Source organism: Cadophora gregata, assembly GCF_030347475.1.
Source record: "Cadophora gregata isolate MNR1 chromosome Unknown scaffold_16, whole genome shotgun sequence".
NCBI classification, from domain to species: Eukaryota; Fungi; Ascomycota; class Leotiomycetes; order Helotiales; family Ploettnerulaceae; genus Cadophora; species Cadophora gregata.
Window position 1 is genome coordinate 52944 of NW_026695939.1, and position 12054 is coordinate 64997.

A 12054-nucleotide genomic window follows, 5' to 3' on the forward strand; every position below is an offset into this window, starting at 1 on the left:
AGCACATTTCCGACATCATGAGGGTCCCAGCAATTATCTTATGAGAGGAAATCTCGATATGAGGCTCCCGTGCTATCTACTTAAATTTTTGTAACTGCTAGCTGACTCCAACCCTCTATCAACCTAAGTCCAAATCGAAAAGAATGTCTCGTCTCGTCAGAAGTATGAAGAGTTGAATTGAATCATTCTCACTGCACACCATCCCAATCAACCTCACGTATTAGCCCAGTTACCCTCAAGTCTGATTAAAGGACTCAGCCAATGCTCCCAGCCATCCTCATGCCACTCCGCAATACCCGGTTTCAACATCGAGATCAGAATCCGATAATCTCCCGGCGGCAAATACTCTCCCCAATGCTCCCCATCATATTCATGGTAATATACCGCACCTATCAAACACAAAGTCAGCATTTCCCAAAGAGACATATAGCTCACACTCATTAACAGTAAAATATGAGAAGAAAAGGACATACCCCACAAAAGCGTAACACTCGTCGTGAACGGCAAGAAATTATACTTCGTCTCCGACGGCCCAGCATTGTTGAACTGCGACCTATCAGGCACCCACCCATAACTCGGCACGCCCCTGAACGTATCACGCGGCACAATCCCCGGATCCATATACGTATAATTCTTCCCGTTCTCAGCTTTCGGATCGAACCCATAATGCGTCGGCACAAAAGTCGTATTCCCCTGCAAAACATGGACCTCGAAATCCGCACCACCAGTCAGAAGATTAACATAGATATTGGGAAACTCCCATTTAGACAAGTTGAACGTCTCAAATTGCGTGTTGATCTTGACTTTCCATGTGGCATCGTCGTCGTAGAGGCCCGGGTAGTTGAACACGCAAGGCTGTGCGCACTGGTAGGTTTCCGAGCCGGCGGAGATGGTGATGTTGCGGAGGTCGATGGCGGGCGTGGTGCGTTTGTCGTAGGGGAGGCCGAGGTAGGGGATGGAGAAGTCTTCGCCGCTGGTGGAGATTTGGATGAAGCCGGAGAAGACGGGGACTTGTTGGATTTGGGCGGGTGTGAGTTTTGGTGGGGCGAACGTCACGGCGAGGTTGTAGGATCCGCCTGCGGGGATGGTGATGCTGGTCACGTCGAATGAAGCGGAGCCGTAGATGGGATATTGAGGTTGGCCGTAGGCGTTTCCTGAAGCTGATTCGAGAAGGTCTGGATAGGGATAGAACTCGGCATATCCAGCTCCTTGGTGTTTGATGGTATACGTCTTTGCTTTTGGCGATGCATTGTCAATCCGGATGGTCTGTGGAGCGTTCTCGTAGATATAAAGGTCCTTTAGCTCAAGCTGTGATGGCGAGATGGTTGTTTTGTACATGATAGCTTTGTACGGATTGACCATCCCAGCTCCTTGATCAGCGACCGTGGACGGGAACGAATGATCGTAGACATAAGGCATCGGTTCAGAAGTCGCCTGCATACGATTGATGACTTGCTCGACTGAAAGACCAAGATTTTGAGATCGTACAAGCGCGTAGCAAGCCGCGACGAAAGGAGTCGCCATGGATGTTCCCGAGATAATTGCATAGCCACCGTACGGACCTAATGGCCAAGTCGACAGGATCTTCCCACCGGGAGCACCTAGACCATGTCAGCATCACCAAACACACTCGAAGATACAGCAAGTACTCAGTTGTGGTTTCAAAGCAACCGTATCCCAACTTGGACCAAATGAAGAGAAGTTACTCATCATGCCACCCGTTGTCAACCTCTCGCTTTTGACTTTCGGGTCGGTAAAGCTCATCTTATAAGTACTTCCAGGCTTGACCTTCCGAAGGATACTCGCACCAGTTCTAGGATCCACAACCAAAGTTGTTACCTCGAAAGGAATTTGAAGCTCAGCGTCTTGGCTGACTGGATCTTGATCGATGTTGTAAGCGAGGAGATATTTGATGCCGAAGTATGCTGCTCCACTCATCTGAGACGACAGAGGACAGCTTCGAGTGACACCTGCGATGACAATGATGTTGTCTGGATCTTTGTTGTACGCTGCGGCTGTGTTGGCCCATGCCGATTGAGTGCATAGAACACCATGAGAGTAGACAGTCAGAGCCGATGGAAGGATCAGGGGCCAGACAGAAAAATACTCGTAAGCACTGCCATCTGAGCCTGCTGCTGTATAGGCGGAAGGAAATTTCTCGTTCGTGACTGAGCCCACGGCAAGTGCAGTTCCTACACTGGCTGGAGTAGACAGTCCATAAGTGCCAATGCGCCCATCATTTCCATTGGCAGCTACAACAGCGATGCCTCGACTCGTGATGGAGTTTACGAGACTCGTGTAGGGAGTTGCTCCTTGGAATGGATTGAGAGAGCCTAAAGACATGCTGATCACATCGACGCCATCGTTTGCAGCTTGGATCATGGCGGCCATGATAATGTCATCGGCAGTGTAGTCGTAGACACAGCTGAAGACTCTGTACATATAGAGAGAGGCTTCTGGTGCGACCCCGACCATCCCAAACCCAATATTAGGAGGATCGACCATTCCGGCAATTCCTTGGATCCATTAGCGGCAATTTGCTAGCTATCAGCAGACTTACCAGCAACGTGAGTACCATGCCCTCCTGAATAACAAGTGGTAAGGGGCGTTGGACTCGAGATCGGCTCGCTTCGTCCGTCCCAATCATCCTGAACAAATCCAAATCCACCAGCAACCTTTTTCCCGGGACCAAAGCCTCGTCCAAGTGACGGATGAGTGTAGTCAATACCTGTATCCACAAACGCAATCTTCATTCCCTTGCCTTTGATCCCAAGAGCATGAAGTTTATCAACATCAGCCATTTTCAAAGCACTGGTAGTATCCATTGTGCCCGTTATGTGAGGAAGCTCCGGATTTGCATCGATTGGAATCCATGTCTGGTTGAGAGCGCCATCGACCTTGAACTCCGTCCAGGTGAGATTTCCCTGAGTTTGGACGGGAGTTGGTTTAGCAACCCGACGGTTCGGGTAGACAGCTACGACTTCAGGGATGGAGCTCAAGGTGCTGTTGACTTCATCGAGTGTGCTGTTCCCAGTCAATTTGATGGAGAGTCCGTAGAATAATCCGGCATCGGTGAATTCTCGCTGGACAGAATAGTCGATGTTCAAGTCCGTGGCGCGCTTGTGGAACTCATCATGTGAGCGCTTGCGAAGAGAACTGTCTTTCTTGAGTTCAATGATAAATGAAGACTGGCCAGGTTGTTTGTTGAAAGGATATGCTCCTGGAGTAGCGGTTGGAATGGGAATCTCTGAGACGGTGGCTGCCGAGACAATTGAAGTTAGAGCCACGAGGCTGAGAACGGAGAAAGCCATTGCTGTCTTGACGCCTTGCCTAACAAGACTTCCAGAACTTCATTGTGGTTTTACCCTCGATTTATAGATGCTCTCAGATTACGGCAAACTTGATAGGACATGAGAGCTAAGTTGATAGTGGAAGGCTGTTCGAGGCTGTCCTGGCTCGCAAACCAGAAGAAGACATTGTACAACCGCAATCAAACGCATGGTTCGTATCTCGTGAGCCAGATCAGGACATGACTCCCTACCCATGAGTGAAAGGAGTCGCTCATAGCAAATCGAGAATAGGGGAACTCAACAGTGGTAATGCCCACAATACGATTGAATTTTGAAGTTGCGATTACAAGAGCCCTGACCTGCGATCAAGGTCGGTCTGCAAGACGAACCAAATACGGGAAGCTTCGAGACCTCTCCTCATCTGTGCAGCCAGTTTCGTCCCACCTTCCAATTCCTGTCCTTGGAATTCATGGCAATATCAGACCCCTGCGCTGAGAAATGTTGAGATGTTGAATTGATGATCGAAAAGTTGTAGGATCGATAAAAGATAAGCAGAAAGCTTGTCAGCATACCATCAGACTCATCCAAACTTGGAAGGTAGAACGGTTTCTCGGTCAATCATCTCTTCTCTAAAACCCGCTGCAGCCTTGGCTGGAATAAGTTTTCAATAGCTGGCGAAAAAGGGAAAAAAACGACTTTATAGCAAGACTGTTACGCAGAAGGCTGTGATCGAAAAGTTAAAAGATAAATGACCTGCCCTGCAGCTTGGAAACAGGCATAAAAGGAACTATGAAGATAATGCAATCGAAGAAGATAGAAAGATTCCCAGGACCCCTGAATCACTCAGTAATCTTCACCTCTTGGCAATTCTTCGTATCACATCCTGCTGACATGCACTACCGAACTTCGAATATCGACTTTCGGCAGGCTGCATCTCCCGAGATGAATCAGCGAATCACGCAGATATCCAAAGAGGCCAAAGCTCTCAGGAGAACCGGGATTAACATGACGACGCTGCATTGCACGTTGACGAGCCGTCTTTGATTCTGTTCTGTTTGGTAAATTGTGGTGGCACAGCGTCGGGGTTCTGCCGGTTGGATATGAACTTCGGATGAAGAATGAGGAAGGAGGTACAGTGCAGCGAGCTAGACATCATGCATGTCAAGACAATCTTCTGCAAGGGGCGTTTGGCGTTGAGTACTAAACTGCGTACTGATTGACATCATATTTCTTTCGCAGGATTCCGCGTACCTGGATCTAACCCAACAGATACTTATTGAGGAGAAGGTATATGACTGCAAATATCAAAGAACAACGTACACCTTCGTTCGGTAAAGCTTCCCGAGGACCCGAAATCGTTATCTTCCAATGTGGCGCGGACAGTATTTGTTTATTCAGCAATCTGCTTGGCATCAAACACGTGCTGAGAACAGATCGTTTGGAAGGATTGAGTAATTGCTGAACAAGAGAATTGCGACAAGGTAGCAAAAATCGATAGCAAGTTATCGAAAACTCAAGCATTCAAATCCAGATAGCACTCAACATTTACCGTGTATCCAGGTACTTTTCTCCAATTTGCAGTCACAAATACATAAGATCCAAGACAAGGCCTAATCTGAAAGACACTCAAATTCGCGTAGAGCAAATACGTGTTGATATCGAGGACAGGGCCCCAACAGGCAGGATTGACTGGTATGTTGCAAGGGCTGCAACGATAAGCCCAAGAGAAGACAAAGGAGAAAGACCATGGAACTCATGACGAAAGCACGAGATGTACAAGAACATGGTGTTGTCGCCCTGATTTCATCAAAATAAGGTTAGCGGGATGTGTCAAGTCGCTCGTGGTGCACACAAGCTATGTTGACTCATGATTGGACAGCGAGCGAGACATCAGAAACACTCGCCACAAACCATTCACGATATCCTCCTCCCCACAACGGGATCTGGCAACGGGAAGTCAGAAACCCAAATCAAACTTCCCTTGAGCAACTCTCCTTAGTCCATTATTAGACCGAATTATATTTCTAGACCAGGCTTCCTCAATGTGCTCACAAAGACATCCATAAGCGATACCGCGGCCCTGGTGGTGAACAACATCATTTGCCTGGAGGTTGTTGACAGCTTCAGTCCTTGCGCTTTACTCAGATGACAGAACTCGTCGCTGTCTCGTTCAGCATATTCAACAGGTATCCAAACTTCGCGGGATTCAACTGTACGACTTTCTCATTTCAAGCAAGCGGAAGGAGCCGCTGTTGCGTGCTGATGGGGGAAACTCTTTTATCAAATTGTGAAGCGACATGGAAGGTACGAAGGGTCCCTCTCTTGGCAAAAACGTATTCCCTATGGGTTAAATCATTGTCCTTATCTTGCAAATTTGAGTTGGATACGGATTTCCTTCGGTGATGCTTAGAATCAAGCTTAAGGCTCCGTGCTCAATTAACCTTAAGCGAGGTTCTGAATCCTTATCCTCCCCCACAATTTCCCCTCCACGATTCTCTGATGGACAACCTTCCAAAATCAGAAGCAGATTCGGGACGAGAGAACCCAAAAATAGCAAGCAGACCCTAATCACGGAAATGCATAACATGCGCTGGTAAGGCGATCCCCCATCGAGCTTAGGCTCCTGCCTGGCCAATTGCCACCAGTTGTCGGCTGGCGAGTTTCAAACTTGAGGCTTGCGAGGTTTGAGATCACCACTATCATCCGCCCTTTATTTGGATCGGGCCACGACCGGATCTTCATCTTCATATCTGTAGATCATATCATTTAAGTTTGCTTGTTGTTCGCATCGTCACACTCGAACTTAATTCCACACGACATGGAAAGATGACAGCGGACGCTGGTAATAATGGAAGACCAGAGCCGCAACTGCAGGTTCCTTCCAGACTCATTTGGTGGAAGTTATCTGGAACGTTCAGTTGGATAAGTCACTCATGTCATGTGTCACTAAATCTCATTCCAAAACCTCACAGCCACAAGCCAGATGCCATCCGAAGATAATCAGAGTTCCTCTCAAACCCGCCGGCAATTCCCCACTTTCCATCTAAAACCCCCCAATCGCAGCCGCAACACTATGCCATCTGAACGTCCCCCAAACAAAAACTGGGTGTATCCCGGGCAATCCATCGTCTCAAGTGAAGGGTAGCATCATTGGTGGGGGATTCTGGTGCTTGCTTTCAGGCCAGACGGGTTTCATGCCATCTCAAAATTTCCACACAAGAGAACTCCTCGGCGAGTTTCCCGCAGATCGAGGTTTGTACATCTACTTGTGATCGCCCTCTCCGCGTTGATCGTTCACTTTGATCCGATACCTTCCATATTCTGTATATTTTACTTTTCGTTGAGCTAGACTCGCCTTACACTCCTTCGCCATAATTTCTTGTGGTAATAAACACGCGCTCAGCTCTGAATCTCATCAACACTTCTCAATACTTCTCTCTTCTTTTTGACAGACATCTTCGACAGTCACCAACAACTTCGCCAACATGCAGATCTCATTTATCACCGTCGTGGCAGCGCTCGTGTCTTTGGCACAAGGAACCATTATGAAGCCTGCAGCAGGTGATCAATGGGTTGTAGGAGAGCAGAGTACCATCGAATGGGACACGAAAAGCTTCAGTAACAAAGTCGATATCGCATTAGTCCCAGCAGGAGCAACGGATACATCAGTGATCATCGCTCAGATCGCAACCCAGACTGCCAATACAGGTTCTTATACGTGGGCACCTCCGTCAACAATGAAAGGAGGCGATGTGTCTGTCATCATTGTCAACTCAGGGCAAGGATCTGCTGCAGCAGCAGTCTCCGTCTCGTCGAAAAGTTCGAGTGTTTCTGAAATCTTTGTGATCATTATCTCATCCGGGGTATGTATCTTTTATCCTCCAGCTAGAAGGAAAATAAATCTAACTTACGAAACGCAGTCAAAGAACAACTCCCACCACGGCGGCAAAAAGAACAGCACCGAAACCGCCGCCGGGAACATCACCACCATCCACTCCACCGCAACCGTACGCTATGCACCCTACACCCCACCCCAAACCTTCAATTTTCAAACCCCCATTTCATCTATCAACATAATACTAACATCACATCTAGTTAACCACCCACGTCACCGTCCCTCCAAACATAACCACCCCACAAACCTCGCAGCCCGAAGCGCAAACAACGCCACCTCCATACGCTTACGGCAACACGACGACGGCCGGAATAGCAGCTGGGATCACGGCGTCGTCTACAACGCTTGCTAGTGTTACTGGGACGGGAGGGGGAGTACCTGTTCAGACGTTCACGGGTGCGGCGTCTGTGCTGGATGTGAGGAGAGGGAAGAAGATGGTGGGGTCGGGTGGGTTTGCTGCGTTTATTGCGCTTCTGTTCTTGTGAGGGGGAGAAGCTGGAAGATTTAGCACGCGGTGCTTTGGTCGGTGGTAGATAGCTTGGTTAGTTGAATTGGGGATTGTAGATGGGGAGAGGCGGATCAGTTGTTTTGGCGTGGGATAGGATATTTGTGGGATGGAGTCGGTAAGGGAAGGATGGCCTGGGATGGGAGAAGGGGTGTTTTGGTTCGGTTGGGTTTGGATTTTGGGCTGGCGGTCGATCCGTCGCTTTATGAGCTGTATGTATGAATTTTAATGCACGATAGCTAGCCATAAGGCTGACAATGAGAAACCATGCATTCTACTGGTGCGAATGTGGATATACAAGTCCATCTTAGATTTATGAGCTGCATGGAAGTGATACCTAGTGATGCTCGAAAGGCACCAAGTAACGAGAAGCGAGCACAGTAAGCGATGGCTGCAGAGTGGCTGACATGAGACGGAGGAGTTCCAACCGTCTTTGTGGTCTGATTGTGGGTCAGAACTCTGAAATGTTATTTCTTAATGGATGTAAGCTTACCTCCACGCGGTCTGGCACGAGACAACTCAGACGAGGAGGCGGTTGCTTCCACTGTGCCGTCATGGGAAACTTCGATCATGAGGCTGCACGTGACGCCTTCTGCAATATCTCCCTGGCTGGCTTCCATGGCCGAAGCGAGATCCCCTGGCTCTGTTTCAAACTCATGAAGCCGTTCTCTGCTACCAGCTTCTCGTATATTACAACCACTCCATGGTTGCTCTTTGTATTCAATACTCAACGGTTGTATGTTTCCAGCATCGGCCCCTCATTCCAGATCTCGACAGCAGGGCCGAGTAGACACTACCTAAATGCTTACATATCTACTTCAGCGTCAGCAACACCAAGATGTCAGAGCAGTACATCTACTGGAACAACATATACGAAAGTACGTAAATGGGATGAGAGAAAGTTACTTTGCCGGTTTCCGAAGAAATCTCAGCAGGGAAGCCAGAGATGCCATGCAGTTCCACACTGGCCAGAAAATTCCCATATCATTCGAGGCTGACTGAATTGGAAGACGCCATATCGTCGCGATCTGGTCGCCATATCAGCTGGTAGTAATGAAGATAGCCCAGTGAGTCAAGTCTCGGGCGTGTATTCCTCCTCGAACCACAAAGTCCGCGTAGTCCGCGGCTGTTCGGGGATGATTACAGCACCACGACCAAAAGCTCGGGACAACTCGACCTCGCTACAGTACTGTAACGGCAAAAACCCAACCACTACATCCAAGCCTCAACCTCACCTAGCGTAGCCTCGCTCAGCGGCACAAAAATCACACCGGCTGGATACCAACGAAACTGTTCGCTGATAAATCACTATCGATTTTTCAGCATGCCACGGGTAAGGGCAAGGGATTCCCGTCTCAGGTGCGCCACATCGCCAATCGGCAGAGGCTCAAGAGCGTCCCTAAGCATCCCTGCATCATCCCGTCAGCGCTACCGCCAAATTTCATATTGGGGACCAAACAGACTCAGACGGTGCAAATGATGCGCTGTGATTCTGATAGGTCACTTCGCGACATCTCCATGGATTCAACAGAAGCATTTTTGTCCGAAGCAAAGAGTCCGACCCCTGCCAGCCTTGTAGATTGGCGCCAGAAACGTTGGCGTGCCATTGACCCACGCTGACAGGAAAGCCCACTGCTCTTGGACATTGCGGATTTAATGGTGCTTCGGGCTCGTAGCTGGATTGATTGAGAGCGAATCATTTAAGACTTTCTTTGTAAGTTTCGAATTTCATACAACTCCACTTTGGCGGATGGCTGCCTGAAGTGGTAAGTGCAGTTCTTCGTGGAGATCAAGAAAGATGGTGCTTTTGATCGGCGTGAGAATGACCCTTCAGCATGTTCAGAGGGTCAAGCTCAGGCCTTACATGCCCTTGATAGGTAAGTATCCATATTTCTCCGTTGGGGGCTTTAGTCGAGTATATATCAAAGCCCGTTCCTCTCTCAGTTGCTCTGACTGCAAGCGGAGATTCGATATCAATCCTAGAGTCCGTTTGTACCTGGCGTTTGCTCTCATCAAACTCATCACTGGTCATTTACACTCGGGCTGATTGTGCACTCATCGATTGTCTTCAATCGAGAACCACCATCTCAACTTCCATCAACACTTCATTTTTGTTGTTGAGAGAGAAAAAAGAGGAAGCCATCACAATGGCGTCCAATACCGAACACAATGTTTTGGCAGCAGACAAGGAGCAAGGCGTCACTTCCAACCAGTCGAACAATTTCCTCTCACCAGATAAGCAGGAAGGTCAACGAGACGTCTCAGAAAACACATCCGTCGCCGGCCTCGACGAGATCGATCAAGAAAAACAACAAGCCGCAACCCCAACAGAAGAAGCACCACCCCGTGATATCACAGGCTGGAAATGGATTGTCGTCGTCCTCTCCATCCTAAGTTCCACCTTCCTGTTCGCCCTCGACAACACCATCGTCGCAGACGTTCAACCCGTCATCGTCCGAGAATTCAACTCCGTATCCAAACTCAGCTGGCTCAGTGTATCTTTCCTCATCGGTGCAGCAGCCACCAATTTGGTCTGGGGAAAGATCTTTGGTCAGTTCAATGCCAAATGGACATATATTCTCTGCGTCACGTTGTTTGAGGTCGGCTCCGCGATATGTGGTGCCGCCCCAACCATGGATGCTCTGATCGTTGGACGGGCTATCTGTGGTGTGGGAGGATCTGGGATGTATGTCGGCGTTATGACGCTTCTTGCTGCGACTACTACGATCCATGAGCGTCCTATGTATGTTGGGGGAACTGGTCTCACCTGGTATGTCATCAAAATTCTATTCAAGATAACCTTCTGACAGCCATCAGGGGTCTCGGCACGGTGCTAGGGCCGATCATTGGAGGAGCATTCACGGATTCGTCTGCTGGATGGCGATGTAAGTACCATGAAACTGTTTTTCTTTCAATTCTTGAGTTCTGTTCTGTACGCGGACGCTGACATTTGTGAAAGGGGCATTTTACATCAATCTCTGCATCGGCGCCGTATGCGCACCAGTCTACCTCTTCATGCTCCCCAACCACGATCCCCGCCCAGGAGTAACTCTGAAAGACCGCGCCCGTGAGATGGACTACCTCGGAACGCTCCTCACCCTCGGCGCCTTCATCTCCGGCGTCATGGCCATCTCATTCGGCGGCATCCAATACGCCTGGAACAGCGGCACCATCATCGGACTCTTCATCTGCTCTGGTGTCCTCTTCATCCTTCTCGGCCTGCAACAAGTCTACACGATCTTCACCAACACCTCCCGGCGTATCTTCCCCATTGAGTTCTTCAAGTCACGCACCATTCTCATTCTGTTCGCTATGACTGCTGCGGGAGGAACAGCGGTCTTCATCCCTATCTACATGATGCCCATCTATTTCCAATACACTCGTGGTGACTCCGCCCTCGAAGCAGGCGTGCGTCTCCTCCCCTTCATCTTCCTCATGATCTTCGCCGTCATCGGAAACGGAGCCATCCTCTCCGCATACGGGTACTACATGCCATGGTACACCCTCGGCGGGATCTTCGTCATCATCGGCGGCGCCCTCATGTACACAGTCGGGACACACACCGCGACGGCCACCGTCTACGGGTACAGCATCCTCATCGGATTCGGCACGGGTCTGTTCGCACAGGCTTCATTCTCCGTAGCTCAGGCGATTGTCGAGCCGGAGAATATCGCTTCGGCGGTGGGGTTTATAACCTGTGCGCAGGTCACGGGTGTTACGATCGCGCTGGCGATTGCGAATTCGGTTTTTCTGAATGGGTCGCAGGATAAGATTGCGGCTTTGATGCCGATGGTGCCGAGGAGTGATATCCAGGCTGCGATTGCGGGCGCGGGGAGTGATTTTGTGGCGGGTCTGAGTCCGGAGTTGCAGGCTGGGGTGCTGCATGCTATTGTGGAGAGTATGAGTAAGACGTATATCCTGGTTGTTACTGCTGGTGCGGTGGTGCTGGTGTTGAGTGCGGGGATGAAGAGGGAGAAGTTGTTTATGGCTGTTGGTGGGGCTGCGTGATGAAGGTGAGATTGAGAAATTATACATTTGGAGCTTGAAGGTATTAAGCTTGCTGCAGCGGCGTCTGGTTTAGATGGGTGGAGTTGAGAAGTATTAAATGATGCGGTTAGCTTTCATAGCAATAGGCTGCGGTCAGTGACATCTCCACAACATAGAATATCATAATATTACCAGAACTCTTGGATCTTCTCTACTTATTAAGAAAAGTCTCAAAAGCCAGCTACATATTAGGGATTGATATGCCTACCAAAGGTATAAACCTATATCCCAACATCATCTACTCCGCACAGCCCTCTTCCCCCTCCCCTCAATCCCTCCTCATCCACAACTTTCTCACCTCACGTCATCCACTGAAC

The 12054-nt window shown here is 49.3% G+C and overlaps 3 protein-coding genes across 3 annotated transcripts; 2 read left to right on the plus strand and 1 right to left on the minus strand.

The window, feature by feature from the left end:
* Nucleotides 1-23: 23 nt before the first annotated feature.
* Nucleotides 24-4901, minus strand: ONS95_005261 (uncharacterized protein). The gene is made up of 5 exons (XM_058498661.1): nt 4504-4901; nt 2561-4435; nt 1650-2516; nt 474-1601; nt 24-389 (listed from the first exon to the last, which is right to left on the minus strand). Exons 2-5 carry the CDS (start codon nt 3309-3311, stop codon nt 214-216), a joined length of 2922 nt encoding a protein of 973 aa, XP_058350926.1. The 5' UTR covers nt 3312-4435; nt 4504-4901; the 3' UTR covers nt 24-213.
* A 911-nt stretch (nt 4902-5812) lies between these two features.
* On the plus strand, nt 5813-7670 carry ONS95_005262 (uncharacterized protein; the record flags this gene model as incomplete). The annotated part of the gene is made up of 5 exons (XM_058498662.1): nt 5813-5883; nt 5936-6542; nt 6694-7153; nt 7211-7297; nt 7386-7670. Exons 3-5 carry the CDS (start codon nt 6776-6778, stop codon nt 7668-7670), a joined length of 750 nt encoding a protein of 249 aa, XP_058350927.1. The 5' UTR covers nt 5813-5883; nt 5936-6542; nt 6694-6775.
* Nucleotides 7671-9837: 2167 nt separating this feature from the next.
* Nucleotides 9838-11698, plus strand: ONS95_005263 (uncharacterized protein; the record flags this gene model as incomplete). Its single annotated transcript, XM_058498663.1, has 3 exons — nt 9838-10460; nt 10508-10575; nt 10650-11698. The coding sequence occupies 3 exons, from the start codon at nt 9838-9840 to the stop codon at nt 11696-11698; spliced, it is 1740 nt and encodes a 579-aa protein (XP_058350928.1).
* Nucleotides 11699-12054: the final 356 nt, after the last annotated feature.